Below are 18,279 nucleotides of genomic sequence, written 5' to 3' on the forward strand. Positions count from 1 at the left end.
TTGCAGTGTCTTCACTTTCAGGTGACTCTGATGTTGGTTTGTCAGTACTGTAGAGTGATGAAGCTACGGAAACAGCTGGCTTCGATGCTACACTTGATTCAGTTTCATGTGATGCTGTCACTGATGGAGTCTCTGTAACAGACATTGAGGACAGGGTGGTTGCCAAAATTAATGACTCTTCAGTGAAATCAACACTACTGCTTCCAGAGCTTTCAAAATCAGTGGTAGTCATAAATGACATGGATGCTGTTTCATGGCTCATGGTTGATCCACTGATGGAAGGACTGGACTCCACCATTGTAGGCTCACTGCTAATCGCATCATCTATGATGTCTGAATGAGTCGATGATATAACAGAGGCCAAACTTGGAGACGTTGTTGTTGTGCTTGTTATATACTCATCAGTGACTGAAGAAACTGATGGTTGTCCCGTAAGTGATTTCTTATCTGTTTCAGGAATTTCTTTTGTTTCAGGTGACATTACTGCTGGTGCGTTAGTGCTGTGGTGAAAAGACGTACTTGTGACAGAAGAGGAGGTCTGAGTGAACATGTCTTGGGTTCGGTCACCTGAGCCATCTTCATCTGGTAGGGTTTGCGTAGAGCTTTCCTCCATCTTCCCAGTAAAAGGGGTCACTGAAGGGCTTTCTGTATGACTTGTGACATTAATGTCTTGTTCTTTAACTGACAGAGCTGTTGGCTTCTCTGTGCTAAATAATGAGGAGGCTGTAGGGACTGAAGTGTCTTTGCTGGACATCTTAGTCGTCTGTCTACCTGAGCTCTCTTCATCTGTCGTTGGGAAAGTAGAACTTGTCTCTTCTGTGCTTGATATTTTTACAGTCTGACGTGTGGTTGCAGTGTCTTGAGTTTCAGGTGACTCTGAGGTTGGTTTCTCTGTACTGTAGAGTGATGAAGCTGCAGTAACAGCTGGCTTTGAAGTAACACTTGTTTCACTTTCAGGTAACTTTGTGACTGAAGGTGACTGAGAACTCAACATTGAAGAGATAGTAGTGGCTGTGATGAATGACACTCCTGTGAAATCAGCAGTGCTGTCTCCAGAACCCTCTGCATCTGTAGTACTGAGGAATGATGCTGTTTCAGGTTTCGAGGTTGATCCAATGATTGAAGGAGTGGACTCCACCATTGTTGAACTAACCTGTTTTCCTTCAATGTCTGAAAAAGCAGATGATGTAACGGGAGACGTTGCTGATGGTACCTCAGTGCTGTAGAGAGAAGATGCACTTGTGAGTGAAGAGGTCTGGGTGAACATGTCGTGGGTTTGGCCTCCTGAGCCATCTTCTTCTGATGGAGTCAGACCAGAGCTTTCCTCCATCTTCTCAGTAAAAGGGGTCACTGACGGGCTTTCTGTATGACTTGTGACAGTAATGTCTTGTTCTGTAACTGGCGGAGCTGTTGGTTTCTCTGTGCTAAACAGCGAGGATGCTGTAGGGACTAAAGTGTCTTTCCTCAACATCTCAGTCGTCTGTTCACTAGACCTCTCTTCATCTGTTGTTGGGAAAGTAGTACTTTCCATATCTGTGCTTGATATTTTTTCAGTCTGACGTGTGATAGCAGTATCTTCACTTTCAGGTGACTTTGAGGTTGGTTTTTCGGTGCTGTAGAGTGATGAAGCTACGGAAACAGCTGGCTTTGATGCTACACTTGATTCAGTTTCATGTGATGCTGTCACTGATGGAGTCTCTGTAACAGACATTGAGGACAGGGTGGTTGCCAAAATTAATGACTCTCCAGTGAAATCAACACTACTGCTTCCAGAGCTTTCAGAATCAGTGGTAGTCATAAATGAAACGGATGCTGTTTCATGGCTCTTGGTTGATCCACTGATGGAAGGACTGGACTCCACCATTGTAGGCTCACTGCTAATCGCATCATCTATGATGTCTGTATGAGTCGATGATATTACAGAGGCCAAACTTGGAGATGCTGTTGTTGTGCTTGTTACATTCTCATCAGTGACTGAAGAAACTGATGGTTGTCCTGTAAGTGATTTCTTATCTGTTTCAGGACTTTCTGTTGTTTCAGGTGACATTACTGCTGGTGCATCAGTGCTGTGGAAAAAAGACGTACTTGTGACAGAAGAGGACGTCTGAGTGAACATGTCTTGGGTTCGGTCACCTGAGCCATCTTCATCTGGTGGGGTTGGGGTAGAGCTTTCCTCCATCTTCCCAGTAAAAGGGGTCACTGAAGGGCTTTCTGTATGACTTGTGACATTAACGCCTTGTTCTTTAACTGGCAGAGCTGTTGGCTTCTCTGTGCTAAATAATGAGGAGGCTGGAGTGTCTTTGCTGGACATCTCAGTCATCTGGTCACCTGAGCTCTCTTCATCTGTTGTTGGGAAAGTAGAACTTGTCTCTTCTGTGCTTGATATTTTTACAGTCTGACGTGTGGTTGCAGTGTCTTGAGTTTCAGGTGACTCTGATGTCGGTTTCTCTGTACTGTAGAGTGATGAAGCTGCAGTAACAGCTGGCTTTGAAGTAACACTTGTTTCACTTTCAGGTAACTTTGTGACTGAAGGTGACTGAGAACTCAACATTGAAGAGATAGTAGTGGCTGTGATGAATGACTCTTCTGTGAAATCAGCAGTGCTGTCTCCAGAACCCTCTGCATCTGTAGTACTGAGGAATGATGCTGTTTCAGGTTTCGAGGTTGATCCAATGATTGAAGGAGTGGACTCCACCATTGTTGAACTAACCTGTTTTCCTTCAATGTCTGAAAAAGCAGATGATGTAACGGGAGATGTTGCTGATGGTACCTCAGTGCTGTAGAGAGAAGATGCACTTGTGAGTGAAGAGGTCTGGGTGAACATGTCGTGGGTTTGGCCTCCTGAGCCATCTTCTTCTGGTGGAGTCAGACCAGAGCTTTCCTCCATCTTCTCAGTGAAAAGGGTCACTGAGGGGCTTTCTGTATGACTTGTGACAGTAATGTCTTGTTCTGTAACTGGCAGAGCTGTTGGTTTCTCTGTGCTAAATAATGAGGAGGCTGAAGTGTCTTTGCTGGACATCTTAGTCGTCTGTCTACCTGAGCTCTCTTCATCTGTCGTTGGGAAAGTAGTACTTTCCATTGGCGTGCTTGATATTTTTTCAGTCTGACGTGTGGTTGCAGTGTATTGAGTTTCAGGTGACTCTGAGGTTGGTTTCTCTGTACTGTAGAGTGATGAAGCTGCAGTAACAGCTGGCTTTGAAGTAACACTTGTTTCACTTTCAGGTAACTTTGTGACTGAAGGTGACTGAGAACTCAACATTGAAGAGATAGTAGTGGCTGTGATGAATGACACTCCTGTGAAATCAGCAGTGCTGTCTCCAGAACCCTCTGCATCTGTAGTACTGAGGAATGATGCTGTTTCAGGTTTCGAGGTTGATCCAATGATTGAAGGAGTGGACTCCACCATTGTTGAACTAACCTGTTTTCCTTCAATGTCTGAAAAAGCAGATGATGTAACGGGAGATGTTGCTGATGGTACCTCAGTGCTGTAGAGAGAAGATGCACTTGTGAGTGAAGAGGTCTGGGTGAACATGTCGTGGGTTTGGCCTCCTGAGCCATCTTCTTCTGGTGGAGTCAGACCAGAGCTTTCCTCCATCTTCTCAGTAAAAAGGGTCACTGAGGGGCTTTCTGGATGACTTGTGACAGTAATGTCTTGTTCTGTAACTGGCGGAGCTGTTGGTTTCTCTGTGCTAAACAGCGAGGATGCTGTAGGGACTGAAGTGTCTTTCCTCAACATCTCAATCGTCTGTTCACTAGACCTCTCTTCATCTGTTGTTGGGAAAGTAGTACTTTCCATATCTGTGCTTGATATTTTTTCAGTCTGACGTGTCATAGCAGTATCTTCACTTTCAGGTGACTTTGAGGTTGGTTTTTCGGTGCTGTAGAGTGATGAAGCTACGGAAACAGCTGGCTTTGATGCTACACTTGATTCAGTTTCATGTGATGCTGTCACTGATGGAGTCTCTGTAACAGACATTGAGGACAGGGTGGTTGCCAAAATTAGTGACTCTCCAGTGAAATCAACACTACTGCTTCCAGAGCTTTCAGAATCAGTGGTAGTCATAAATGAAACGGATGCTGTTTCATGGCTCTTGGTTGATCCACTGATGGAAGGACTGGACTCCACCATTGTAGGCTCACTGCTAATCGCATCATCTATGATGTCTGTATGAGTCGATGATATTACAGAGGCCAAACTTGGAGACGCTGTTGTTGTGCTTGTTACATTCTCACCAGTGACTGAAGAAACTGATGATTGTCCCGTAAATGATTTCTTATCTGTTTCAGGACTTTCTGTTGTTTTAGGTGATATTACTGCTGGTGCGTCAGTGCTGTGGAGAAAAGACGTACTTGTGACAGAAGAGGAGGTCTGAGTGAACATGTCTTGGGTTCGGTCACCTGAGCCATCTTCATCTGGTGGGGTTTGCGTAGAGCTTTCCTCCATCTTCCCAGTAAAAGGGGTCACTGAAGGGCTTTCTGTATGACTTGTGACATTAACGCCTTGTTCTTTAACTGGCAGAGCTGTTGGCTTCTCTGTGCTAAATAATGAGGATGCTGTAGGGACTGAAGTGTCTTTGCTGGACATCTCAGTCGTCTGTTCACCTGAGCTCTCTTCATCTGTTGTTGGGAAAGTAGAACTTGTCTCTTCTGTGCTTGATATTTTTACAGTCTGACGTGTGGTTGCAGTGTCTTGAGTTTCAGGTGACTCTGAGGTTGGTTTCTCTGTACTGTAGAGTGATGAAGCTGCAGTAACAGCTGGCTTTGAAGTAACACTTGTTTCACTTTCAGGTAACTTTGTGACTGAAGGTGACTGAGAACTCAACATTGAAGAGATAGTAGTGGCTGTGATGAATGACTCTCCTGTGAAATCAGCAGTGCTGTCTCCAGAACCCTCTGCATCTGTAGTACTGAGGAATGATGCTGTTTCAGGTTTCGAGGTTGATCCAATGATTGAAGGAGTGGACTCCACCATTGTTGAACTAACCTGTTTTCCTTCAATGTCTGAAAAAGCAGATGATGTAACGGGAGATGTTGCTGATGGTACCTCAGTGCTGTAGAGAGAAGATGCACTTGTGAGTGAAGAGGTCTGGGTGAACATGTCATGGGTTTGGCCTCCTGAGCCATCTTCTTCTGGTGGAGTCAGACCAGAGCTTTCCTCCATCTTCTCAGTAAAAGGGGTCACTGACGGGCTTTCTGTATGACTTGTGACAGTAATGTCTTGTTCTGTAACTGGCGGAGCTGTTGGTTTCTCTGTGCTAAACAGTGAGGATGCTGTAGGGACTGAAGTGTCTTTCCTCAACATCTCAATCGTCTGTTCACTAGACCTCTCTTCATCTGTTGTTGGGAAAGTAGTACTTTCCATATCTGTGCTTGATATTTTTTCAGTCTGACGTGTGATAGCAGTATCTTCACTTTCAGGTGACTTTGAGGTTGGTTTTTCGGTGCTGTAGAGTGATGAAGCTACGGAAACAGCTGGCTTTGATGCTACACTTGATTCAGTTTCATGTGATGCTGTCACTGATGGAGTCTCTGTAACAGACATTGAGGACAGGGTGGTTGCCAAAATTAATGACTCTCCAGTGAAATCAACACTACTGCTTCCAGAGCTTTCAGAATCAGTGGTAGTCATAAATGAAACGGATGCTGTTTCATGGCTCTTGGTTGATCCACTGATGGAAGGACTGGACTCCACCATTGTAGGCTCACTGCTAATCGCATCATCTATGATGTCTGTATGAGTCGATGATATTACAGAGGCCAAACTTGGAGATGCTGTTGTGCTTGTTACATTCTCATCAGTGACTGAAGAAACTGATGGTTGTCCTGTAAGTGATTTCTTATCTGTTTCAGGACTTTCTGTTGTTTCAGGTGACATTACTGCTGGTGCATCAGTGCTGTGGAAAAAAGACGTACTTGTGACAGAAGAGGACGTCTGAGTGAACATGTCTTGGGTTCGGTCACCTGAGCCATCTTCATCTGGTAGGGTTTGCGTAGAGCTTTCCTCCATCTTCCCAGTAAAAGGGGTCACTGAAGGGCTTTCTGTATGACTTGTGACATTAATGTCTTGTTCTTTAACTGGCAGAGCTGTTGGCTTCTCTGTGCTAAATAATGAGGAGGCTGTAGGGACTGAAGTGTCTTTGCTGGACATCCCAGTCGTCTGTTCACCCGAACTCTCTTCATCTGTTGTTGGGAAAGTAGAACTTGTCTCTTCTGTGCTTGATATTTTTACAGTCTGACGTGTGGTTGCAGTGTCTTGAGTTTCAGGTGACTCTGATGTTGGTTTCTCTGTACTGTAGAGTGATGAAGCTGCAGTAACAGCTGGCTTTGAAGTAACACTTGTTTCCCTTTCAGCTAACTCTGTGACTGAAGGTGACTGAGAACTCAACATTGAAGAGATAGTAGTGGCTGTGATGAATGACACTCCTGTGAAATCAGCAGTGCTGTCTCCAGAACCCTCTGCATCTGTAGTACTGAGGAATGATGCTGTTTCAGGTTTCGAGGTTGATCCAATGATTGAAGGAGTGGACTCCACCATTGTTGAACTAACCTGTTTTCCTTCAATGTCTGAAAAAGCAGATGATGTAACGGGAGTTGTTGCTGATGGTACCTCAGTGCTGTAGAGAGAAGATGCACTTGTGAGTGAAGAGGTCTGGGTGAACATGTTGTGGGTTTGGCCTCCTGAGCCATCTTCTTCTGGTGGAGTCAGACCAGAGCTTTCCTCCATCTTCTCAGTAAAAAGGGTCACTGAGGGGCTTTCTGTATGACTTGTGACAGTAATGTCTTGTTCTGTAACTGGCGGAGCTGTTGGTTTCTCTGTGCTAAACAGTGAGGATGCTGTAGGGACTGAAGTGTCTTTCCTCAACATCTCAATCGTCTGTTCACTAGACCTCTCTTCATCTGTTGTTGGGAAAGTAGTACTTTCCATATCTGTGCTTGATATTTTTTCAGTCTGACGTGTGATAGCAGTATCTTCACTTTCAGGTGACTTTGAGGTTGGTTTTTCGGTGCTGTAGAGTGATGAAGCTACGGAAACAGCTGGCTTTGATGCTACACTTGATTCAGTTTCATGTGATGCTGTCACTGATGGAGTCTCTGTAACAGACATTGAGGACAGGGTGGTTGCCAAAATTAATGACTCTCCAGTGAAATCAACACTACTGCTTCCAGAGCTTTCAGAATCAGTGGTAGTCATAAATGAAACGGATGCTGTTTCAGAGGCCAAACTTGAAGATGCTGTTGTTGTGCTTGTTACATTCTCACCAGTGACTGAAGAAACTGATGGTTGTCCTGTAAGTGATTTCTTATCTGTTTCAGGACTTTCTGTTGTTTCAGGTGACATTACTGCTGGTGTGTCAGTGCTGTGGAGAAAAGACGTACTTGTGACAGAAGAGGAGGTCTGAGTGAACATGTCTTGGGTTCGGTCACCTGAGCCATCTTCATCTGGTAGGGTTTGCGTAGAGCTTTCCTCCATCTTCCCAGTAAAAGGGGTCACTGAAGGGCTTTCTGTATGACTTGTGACATTAATGTCTTGTTCTTTAACTGGCAGAGCTGTTGGCTTCTCTGTGCTAAATAATGAGGAGGCTGTAGGGACTGAAGTGTCTTTGCTGGACATCTCAGTCGTCTGTTCACCTGAGCTCTCTTCATCTGTTGTTGGGAAAGTAGAACTTGTCTCTTCTGTGCTTGATATTTTTATAGTCTGACGTGTGGTTGCAGTGTCTTGAGTTTCAGGTGACTCTGAGGTTGGTTTCTCTGTACTGTAGAGTGATGAAGCTGCAGTAACAGCTGGCTTTGAAGTAACACTTGTTTCACTTTCAGGCAACTTTGTGACTGCAGGTGACTGAGAACTCAACATTGAAGAGATAGTAGTGGCTGTGATGAATGACTCTCCTGTGAAATCAGCAGTGCTGTCTCCAGGACCCTCTGCATCTGTAGTACTGAGGAATGATGCTGTTTCAGGTTTCGAGGTTGATCCAATGATTGAAGGAGTGGACTCCACCATTGTTGAACTAACCTGTTTTCCTTCAATGTCTGAAAAAGCAGATGATGTAACGGGAGATGTTGCTGATGGTACCTCAGTGCTGTAGAGAGAAGATGCACTTGTGAGTGAAGAGGTCTGGGTGAACATGTCGTGGGTTTGGCCTCCTGAGCCATCTTCTTCTGGTGGAGTCAGACCAGAGCTTTCCTCCATCTTCTCAGTAAAAAGGGTCACTGAGGGGCTTTCTGTATGACTTGTGACAGTAATGTCTTGTTCTGTAACTGGCAGAGCTGTTGGTTTCTCTGTGCTAAACAGCGAGGATGCTGTAGGGACTGAAGTGTCTTTCCTCAACATCTCAATCGTCTGTTCACTAGACCTCTCTTCATCTGTTGTTGGGAAAGTAGTACTTTCCATATGTGTGCTTGATATTTTTTCAGTCTGACGTGTGATAGCAGTATCTTCACTTTCAGGTGACTCTGATGTTGGTTTGTCGGTACTGTAGAGTGAAGAAGCTACGGAAACAGCTGGCTTTGATGCTACACTTGATTCAGTTTCATGTGATGCTGTCACTGATGGAGTCTCTGTAACAGACATTGAGGAAAGGGTGGTTGCCAAAATTAATGACTCTCCAGTGAAATCAACACTACTGCTTCCAGAGCTTTCAGAATCAGTGGTAGTCATAAATGAAACGGATGCTGTTTCATGGCTCTTGGTTGATCCACTAATGGAAGGACTGGACTCCACCATTGTAGGCTCACTGCTAATCGCATCATCTATGATGTCTGTATGAGTCGATGATATTACAGAGGCCAAACTCGGAGACGCTGTTGTTGTGCTTGTTACATTCTCATCAGTGACTGAAGAAACTGATGGTTGTCCTGTAAGTGATTTCTTATCTGTTTCAGGACTTTCTGTTGTTTCAGGTGACATCACTGCTGGTGCGTCAGTGCTGTGGAGAAAAGACGTACTTGTGACAGAAGAGGAGGTCTGAGTGAACATGTCTTGGGTTCGGTCACCTGAGCCATCTTCATCTGGTGGGGTTCGGGTAGAACTTTCTTCCATCTTCCCAGTAAATGGGGTCACTGAAGGGCTTTCTGTATGACTTGTGACATTAACTTCTTGTTCTTTAACTGGCAGAGCTGTCGGCTTCTCTGTGCTAAATAATGAGGAGGCTGTAGGGACTGAAGTGTCTTTGCTGGACATCTCAGTCGTCTGTTCACCTGAGCTCTCTTCTTCTGTTGTTGGGAAAGTAGAACTTGTCTCTGGTGTAGCTGATATTTTCTCAGTCTGATGTGTGGTTGCAGGTGGCTCTGAGGTTGATTTCTCAGTGCTGTCAAGTGACGAAGTTGTAGGAACAGCAGTTTTCAACGTATCTCTTGTTTCAGTTTCACGTGATGCTGTGACTGATTGTGAGTCTGCACTAAGTGTTGAAGAGACAGTGGTTGCTGTACTGATTGAAACTTCAGTGAAATTTACAGTACTGTCTCCAGATGTTGGTTTGTCAGTACTGTAAAGCGATGAAGCTGCAGAAGCAGCTGCCTCTGAAATATAATGTGATTCAGTCATTGGTGCTGTACTTTGTGTTGAGTACTGACTGAAAAAATCAGTGAACGAGGCCATTGTTGTCTTGATAATTTCAATAGCACTGTATAAGGGGGAATCAGTGGTTGTAATGTGAGAGAGAGGAGTTGTTGTCTCTTCTTGTTTCCACTCCTCATGCATAGTGGTGGGTGTTGACGTTCTTTCTGACTCACCAGTGGCAGTTGCTGATGTTTTATCTGTCCCTGTTGTTTGTTCTATTTGTGATGTTACCTCACTCTCCCATGTAGCTCGATCTCTTACATTTAAACTTGAAGGTGATGTTGTAGTCTCTGCAGAGAAATGCGAAGGTGGGTCGGTTGTAAACATGTTTACTGTTTGAACCCGTGTACCCTCCTCCTCTGGTGCAGACATTACATCAGTCGCAACTTTCTCAGTAGGTGAGACAGAATGCATCTGACTGTCTGTACTCTCTCCCTGACTTGTTACTGTACCCTCTGAAGATTCAGCCAGGGTAGGTGCTACAGATGCTGATGAGTCAGTGCTGCCTACATCTATTGCTGATGATATCTCAGTCTTGTCTGTCTGTTCAGGAGAGGCTGAACCACTGGGTACTGAAGGAGCCGATGTGCTGAATACAAATTCATTTGGGGTTTGGGTCTCTTTTCCTCTCTTCATATCTTGAGTGGAGCTCTGTGAATCACTAATTGTTGATGTTGCTTTCCCACCAGCGTCATCAGAGGAGGGAGTGTACACAGTCTGTAACGTAGACTGAGTGCTGTACTCGACAGCTGGAGTGGCAGATGTGGTCTTTGTTTCCTCTGTGGTTTCAACTTCATCTCTGGCTGTGTAAAGTTCAGTTAAAGAAGTAACAGGGGATTGGTCCGTAGCCGTCTCTGCCTGAGTCACTTCTGAGTCACTTTTCACATACATGGGAGTCCTCCCTGACTCGCCCACCTCTTTTTGTACAGATGTGGTGATGACAGTGGTGGTTTCCTCAGCCTTTGTTGTTTGGGTTTCTTTAGTTCCTTTGGTGATCTGTGGCTCAGCTGGTGTTACTGTAGGAGCAATATCAGCAAAGGTAGCTGAGACATCACTTATCCCCTCTGTGGCATCTGTGGCAGCTGGACCAGCCTCAGTTTTTTGGGTAGTTTTCAATGGAGCCACGTAGTCCACTGTTGAGGCCGGAACAGAGGTTGTGTCTTTCTGTGTGGGCCCCCTTGTGGTCAGCTCATCTACTTCAGGGAGTATTTGAGATGTTGATTCAACCATTATCATATCTGGGTCATAGGTATCAACATCCGGGGTCTCTGTAGAGGTCAGTATTATTGTGATTTCCTCTGTAGATTGGATTCTATCAACAGAGGGGTCAGTCCAATTACTATCTAAAACCGTGGCTATTTTGTCGCTTTCTCCCAGAGTCGTCACATCCGTCAAAATCTGGGCACCTTTGGCCTCTTTTCCTTCTGGGCTCTTTGGCTCCAATGTGATCTCGTGTTTACCATTAATAAAGCTAACAGTTGGAGTGATGGTTACAGCAGCTTGATAGAAATGGTCTGGGTCTCCACTGTGCTGAATGGGCTCACCATCGGCTATGGAGGGGGTGGGATGGTCAGGCACGACTGGTATGACAGGAGACTGAGGATCTTCTAGAGCCTGGTCAACTGCAAAGAAAGTAAATGATAAAAGAAAATGAGGACAAATGGTGATAGCAATACTATATTGATTTACCCCTTTAAAAACTCCAAATACAATGTACAGATAACTGATAAATATATCAGTCTGCATCCTTCAGTCCATATATCACTTTTCTCATATGCTTTATATAGACTGCATGAAGTGCAAGTGCATTCATGAAACTGAAAGCTGGTATGTATATTAAACAAAGTAATGTCTGGAATATTGAATATCATTTTGTTGTTGTATTAGGGAGTTTTATGTCCGAACACTTGTGAAACACATTGTATGAATTACTTTTTCTCACGTAATAACTGCTATGTCAGTGGATAAAAAAAAAAAAAAACACAAATAAAAGATTAAACTGAATTTCTGTGTGTTCACTTGTGATTTAGAGTGAAACCCTATGATTATCACAGTGAAAAACACTAACAGTTCTCATGAGTATTCTCACAATTTATTTATTTTAAAGCTAAAAAAGTTCTGAAATAAACAAGCAAAAGGCTGCAAATAAATCTCTCTCCAACATATTTTCAAGCCTTTGCCAAGTTGGTGTCTGAACTTCATCCAAACCATAATTCAAAGATTCATATTCTAAATTGATGGGAAAAGAAAATATTATCAAGAGGCCTCATGAATGGAGACATAGCCAAGTCCTTCAACAATGCAAGCAAAGTCTGTATCTGTTGATTTACTGAACTACTACTACTACTAAAATTTACAAAATGAATGACATGGAAGGTGAAACAGTACTGTCTTCAGTGAAAAAGGATAACCCATGCAAAACAGATGTCTGCTCCTAATTTTAAGTATTAAACAGAGACAGCATTCAATTCCTTTTACAGCATGCAATGTTACAATTGTATCATCATCCACCTGCACTATGTTGACTCAGATGGGTTTATGTATTTGTATACATAGACAATATGTTGGTTGGCTGGAAATAATCCACCTTCTCTAAAAGATTGCTGCCTTGCACTACTTCACAAAACCCAACTATCAACATATTAAAGCTGCTGTAATACAGCCCAATTTAGTGAATTAATACATGCCAATTATAACATTTTAAGCTAAGAAATGGGTTTGAGTCCATGCTCCTCTCTCTAAGAAAAATAAGAACTGGTGTTAGGAAAAAAATCCTGATGAGACCCACTGAATGTTCACATAACATGTCTGTTGAAATCTGTTCATTTCTGGAATTCATCTTTATCTCTCAGACTCATGTGGCTATCCTCCCTACAAGCATTTCAGGTTTGTTTCGCATCTCCTTAATCATTAAAAAAAAAAAACATTCACAGTGAGCCATAGCATCAAGCCTTTGACAAATCCGATAATATGAATAAGGCGGAGGGCAAAAAGAACAGAGCTACGGTTAATCCTAAAATGAACAGTTTAGTCTGATGGGGCTGAATTGTTTGCCAGTGTTTGCATAATGTAGTACAAGCAAAGAGGAGGAAAAGATTATTCACACACAACAACATGAAATCCTTTGGTAAACAAGCTTTACTACCCTCACTCTTGCTCTCTCGCTCTTTCTTTCTCTGTCTCTCTCTCTCTCTCTGCCCCTTGTCCCCTCTCTCTGTGTTTCCCACAAATGGTGATTCAGAAAGATTATTGGTTGCACACAAGAACACCTGCATAAGCTCAGCTCTGCAGAAAGACACCTGTTTAAATCCCAGTTCAGGCCTGGGAACTCAGGCAATGACTGACTGACCCATATACACTTCATACTAACACACACACACACACACACACACGTCGGTCCCTCTAGACAATTGGCTGTGCAGAGGCTCCCAGAAGCCACATTAAACATGAATGTCCAAAGTATCCCACAAACGCACTGGTCACCTTAGTCTTTATAGTGGGTTTAGGCTCAAACACAACTGTGTGAGGCAAACAAATACCTCAGCTGGCCTCAGCTATTATTCCTTTTTTTATTTCAGGGATTTCTAAACATTTCATTTATTATTCAACAATCAACAATTGTACATACTCCCCTAGTAAAGCATATAATAACCTAATGTATCATAACCACCATTATCACCTTCCTCAAAATGACTTCACATAATGTAATTAACTATAAAACAATGAGCTTAAGATCATCCATAGTGTATTTGAAACGGACCAATCAATAACCAATAATAAATATATGCAGTACATTTTAGAATTGGATGAAGATTGATAATCAAAGGTTGCAAAAATGAAGGGTTGTGGTGTGTGCTGCATTTTACAGAGGTAAAAAAGTCAAACTAAAGTTCAGTAATTACTTTTGCACCCACACCTTTCACCAATATTCTCACAGCAGATGATGCACAACCAGTATATTCAGGTCTAACATTGTAGGCGATGTAGATATATTTGGGCGGCAAGCATTTAAAGGAACAGTTCAACATTTTGGGTTTATTTACTTTCTGGTGGAGGTTAAATGAGAAGATGGATGGCACTCTCATGTCTATCTGTTCAGTATGAAGCCAAACCCAACAGCCGGTTAGCTCAGCTTATCATAAAGACTGGAAACAGCAGGAAACATCTAGCCTGGCTCTGTCCAACCATTGGTGCGAGATATGATGGGCCGTAGGGACATGGGTGGGAGGCTCTGCTGTGATTGGTTGTTGTGTGTAGTTTTCTTCTGTTTGGTTAATCGACTTGTTCGTTGACTCACAACAATAACGTTGGTTACGTTGTCTAGCTTTGCTATCCAGCTAGAAATCAACTTTGTTTTTGTCACTGTAATGCCGGTCCATAGTCTGAATAATAAACATAGTCTTCAACTCCTCCTCCACTCCCTTGATAAAACAGTCTAGGTCAGGGAGTTATCAAATGTCATGTTTCAGTTTGACATCTGATTCACACGAGTGCAGTCAGATACAGCTGAAATCCTCCACACTGAAATCAGTCAGATTGTGACAGTTGCCTCAGAGTAACAATTTCATAATATGTCATATAAGCACTTTGTAAACAGCCAATTTAATAGTCTTCAATTAATCAAAAAGACATGGATTGTTTTTTTTAACATCCTGACGTTATTGTGCAACTTGTTACCATGCAGCCAGACAACAAACTTCTCCCTGTGCCACAATATTTTCCACACGCTGTTCCCACACAAACTGGGAGGGCAGAAAGAGACCTTGAGTGTCTCAGCTGAGACACATCACATGATGTAACAGTGAAAGTAACTATAATCACTCGCGTTGGTCAGGCAGCCTCCAGCTGTCCTCACAGAGAGGGGAGACTTTGCTAGCAATGACATCACCTCTTATGGAGGTGTCCAGTCTTTTCTGAAGAGAGGCATCTGTGCTTACGCAGGTAGACTGCCAACACAACTCTGTCACTGCCAGGCTGGCTGTCCATAAGCTGGTACATGCAAAGAGAGAAATACTGCAAATGCATAGTGATTTGCAGTACAAATATACACACGGCATAAAGACATGCAGATTGTGCATATATGCTTCTTTGAAACACAGTGCTGCACACGTGCACACAAACATACTCATGCTCTTGGCAACTAAAGTGACCACACTGCATAGCATTCTGATGGACACGTCACCAGTATGAACGTGTATAATTTGGAGTACAGATTGCTGCTCTCAGGCAGGTTTAGCACCTACCAGCGAGTCAGACCAAATTAAAATAAACTGCCAAATGACCAATTAATTCCCTTGTATCCTCTCCAATGCACCAGATCCCTTTCCTCCAACATGAGCTGCTCCTCAGAGACTAGGAATGAGTCACCATGGTAATGTTTGCCGCTCAGATGGAGAGCAAATTAAAGGAGTAACAAATGATACAGCTGCTGTTTGAAATTGAGATCATGCACTGCTGACCTGAAAGTCATAGCTTAGATATTTTATTACAAAGTTTCATTTTGCCCTAACTAAATTTCAATAATCTAGAATAAGTCACTCTCAAGGTTTGAGAATGCATAAACTTTTAATTAAATGAAACTTTTAGCTGTGTTGATCTACAGTATTAATCACAGATGAAGGGCTACCTAAGCTAGCTATCTCATATTTGAAAGGATAAATGATATTATGTGTTTGTGCAAAGGTTATAACAATCTTAGTAAATCATGTCTTTTTTTTTTTTTCGCTTTCTCTCCCTCTCTCTTTCCCACCTTCTCTCTCTTGTCTATGTCAAAATCATTATCAGGACATCTGCTCAGCTGGACTGACTGAGTGGGCCCTGAGGCTACGCAGTCTTTCAGCAGCAGTTCAAACACAAACCAGAGCCTGAGGGAACCAGGAAACAAAACACTTCAACTTGGTTCATTGTAGAAAAACTTAAAATTGACTCGCCATGCAAACATGACGGCAACTGCTTGTATATTACATTAAAACTACCACTACATTGTACATGAATTAGGAGAGCAAGTTATCGAAATGTAATTATGACTTAAATGCTTTGGGAACATCATAATTTTTTTATCTGATTTGCCTACTGTGCCTACTCTGTGTTTATATGACCCCAATTTACTACAACCATATCAGCAGAGAATCAAACTCTCATCAATTCAGCACCCTGGACAGCACAGCACCCACCAACTCCCTTCTTTTCATTATTGTGGCCAAATAAAGATCAGGTAATGGCATTTCCCCTATGCACAACCAAATTTGCATTACGCTTAAAGATGTCAAATAAATCTTTGAATGTTTAAGGTATGGTTTGTTGTCTTACCTGACACATTCTGCGTCTGTATGACTGTGGTCACTTGGACGGAGTGTTCATCAGTGACCACTGTACCTGGAGTGGTGGTCCTGTCAGCCACAGCTGAGGCCATGGGAGAAGACGTAAAGAACTCTGTGCCAATCTCTGTTGCTGTGCCGTCCTCTGTCAGGGCGTCACCGCTGTGCTCTGGAAACTGATTTGTGGACTCATCAAAGATGTCTACACTCGCTGACGATGTCACATCTTCGGCTGAGGTTCCGCTGTCAATCAGGACGGTGGTGGCTGTAACAGCTGCAGATGTGGTCTCTTCCTTGTGGACAACAGGTGGTGCCTCTACATCCTGCGTTTGAAGCTTGATTTGTGTTACAGTGCTGGTAGTCTCTGGTGTTCCCGTGGTGGTGAATGCCACCTCACTGCCGGGCTGGGTGTGAGACATAATGGCTGGGGAGACTGTTTGTCCAGCAATAAGACCGGTGTTGTCTGACGGGCTGAATGACAGGTCCTGCTGGGATGGCTGAGAAGGCGGCAGTCCCTCTACATGTACATCAGTTGCGATCTCATCATAGTCTGGGAATGGTGTTGTTGAATGAAGCCCAGTGAATGAGGGTGTTGATTCTGAGGACACTTCCTCACTCGTCAGTTCAGTTGATTCTGTTGGATCAATCGCTGTGGTGATCCCAGAATCCAGAATAGTTTCCTCAGTCTTCCCCTCAGCAAACATTGGCTCGGTGTTGAGAGAGGCATCTGGTATGGCAACATCTGGTTGGATTGTGTTGATCTCAATTACTAAGCTATCTTCTGGCTCCTCGCTAGGCTTGGACACCGACTCTGAGGTATCAGTGCTTTCTGTTGTGGTTTGAGGTTCTATGAATGTGTCACCACGGTGGGGAACAATTTTCACATCGGTTACATTTTCACTCATAAAGTCTTCAACATTAAAGTCTGGTGTGGTTGTTACATCATCAGTGTCCTCGTGTTCCTCTTTGATGGTGGGTGCAACTGTGATGATTAACTCTTCCTCTTGGCCTGCTGGCGTGGAGCGAGGTGGAGCCATACTGGTAGAGAACATGGATGGAGGACTTGTAGGAACTGAAGAGTCTGGAGACTCTTCTTCCTCTGGTGCAGTTTCAGATGTTGGGGTTAGAGTAGTGGTGCTACTCTCCAGCAAAGGGATGGAGGCTGTGGAGCTGATAGTGGTGCTGGTGATTTCCACCACAGACACATCCACAAAGGACGTCTGGTTGGTCACCTCTCTCTTTCCTAAGAAACACACATAAGAACATAAATTAAAATAGCAAAAGCTATAAACATTTGTCTGTTACTCCTTTAATATATTCATTATGAATCAAATGTTACATATTTATGATGTGCAACAGAGGAAATTATTGTAAAATATAATTTGTTCTTGTACCTTGTAAATACATGAATTAGGCACTTTGCGAGATAAGCCTTATGTGTCAAATAGCAGTCACAGAGCAATATGCCACAGCTGCGTTAACAGTGGGATACTTAACAGTCAAGTGACCAGTTAAAAGTTTCCAAGAAAGCTTCATGTGAAAGACTAGACTGGATGTTATTTATAACCTGCACTACAAACACCAATTAACGCAAATGTTCTGAAATGAAACAGTGGGATGAATGCAATGTTACGGAACAAAGTTTATATCTGTACTACAATTGTTGGCAAGTCATTATCTCAAGGTAACGAGAAGCCAATATTATCATGCAGATTTTCCATGTAATAGTCTGTCTCTTGTACCTGATGACTTTGGATCGTTTGGCTTCAGCTCATGTCAGATGAGGTAATTGTCAACGTGGACTATTTCCTTTGAGAAACATTCAAAGTGCACTTTGAATGTTTCTCTAAACATTTTCCTGATCTGCCTGGAAGGATTCACGTGACTGTAACAAAGGAACTAAGCAGCAGTGCTCTGGCTATGTGTGTCCTTTCTTGTACCCTTTTTTACAGTCTTTCCTCTAACAGTGCTGTCCTGTCATTGAGCAGCAGTCCCTGATTTAATCTTTTATCTCTGAGTGATGGTCTCGATGGAGTCCTCACTAATAACTTCTCTACTCACTCTTAAGGCTCTATTAATGAGTAAATCCCTTTACCTCCTTTATGTTTCTCGTGCCCCCGTGCCCCTCTGTCCTCTCATGCTCTCTCATTTACTCACACCCATAAAAAACAGTCTCACAGTTTCAGAAAGCTTTCCTCGCTGGCGCAGACAGATTGTGTAAAGCCAGCTGTTGACCATTACGTATTAGGCCTCTTTCTTCATGAAACTATCTCTGATGTAAGGTGTGAGACATGTTTTTCCCCTCACAGGAAAAATAAGGACTGCTCTCAGGAGTAGTGCATTATTTAACCAATAACGTTTAGGCTGTAACGGAGGCCTTTATTTTCTTCAGGTCAATCCAGAAAG

At 43.2% G+C, this 18,279-nt stretch overlaps 1 protein-coding gene across 1 annotated transcript in view; it reads right to left on the reverse strand.

Annotated features, from left to right (window-relative positions):
• Positions 1 to 18,279, reverse strand: part of LOC139203621 (neurocan core protein-like) — a 40,108-nt gene that overhangs the window by 13,549 nt on the left and 8,280 nt on the right. The window contains exons 6-8 of the mRNA XM_070833442.1: positions 15,866 to 17,116; positions 10,243 to 11,178; positions 3,217 to 3,435 (exon numbers count right to left, since the gene is read on the reverse strand). Of these exons, the coding sequence (XP_070689543.1) occupies positions 3,217 to 3,435; positions 10,243 to 11,178; positions 15,866 to 17,116 (2,406 nt within the window). The remainder of the gene's footprint in view (positions 1 to 3,216; positions 3,436 to 10,242; positions 11,179 to 15,865; positions 17,117 to 18,279) is intronic.

Source organism: Pempheris klunzingeri, chromosome 7 (assembly GCF_042242105.1).
Source record: "Pempheris klunzingeri isolate RE-2024b chromosome 7, fPemKlu1.hap1, whole genome shotgun sequence".
Classification (NCBI taxonomy): Eukaryota; Metazoa; Chordata; class Actinopteri; order Acropomatiformes; family Pempheridae; genus Pempheris; species Pempheris klunzingeri.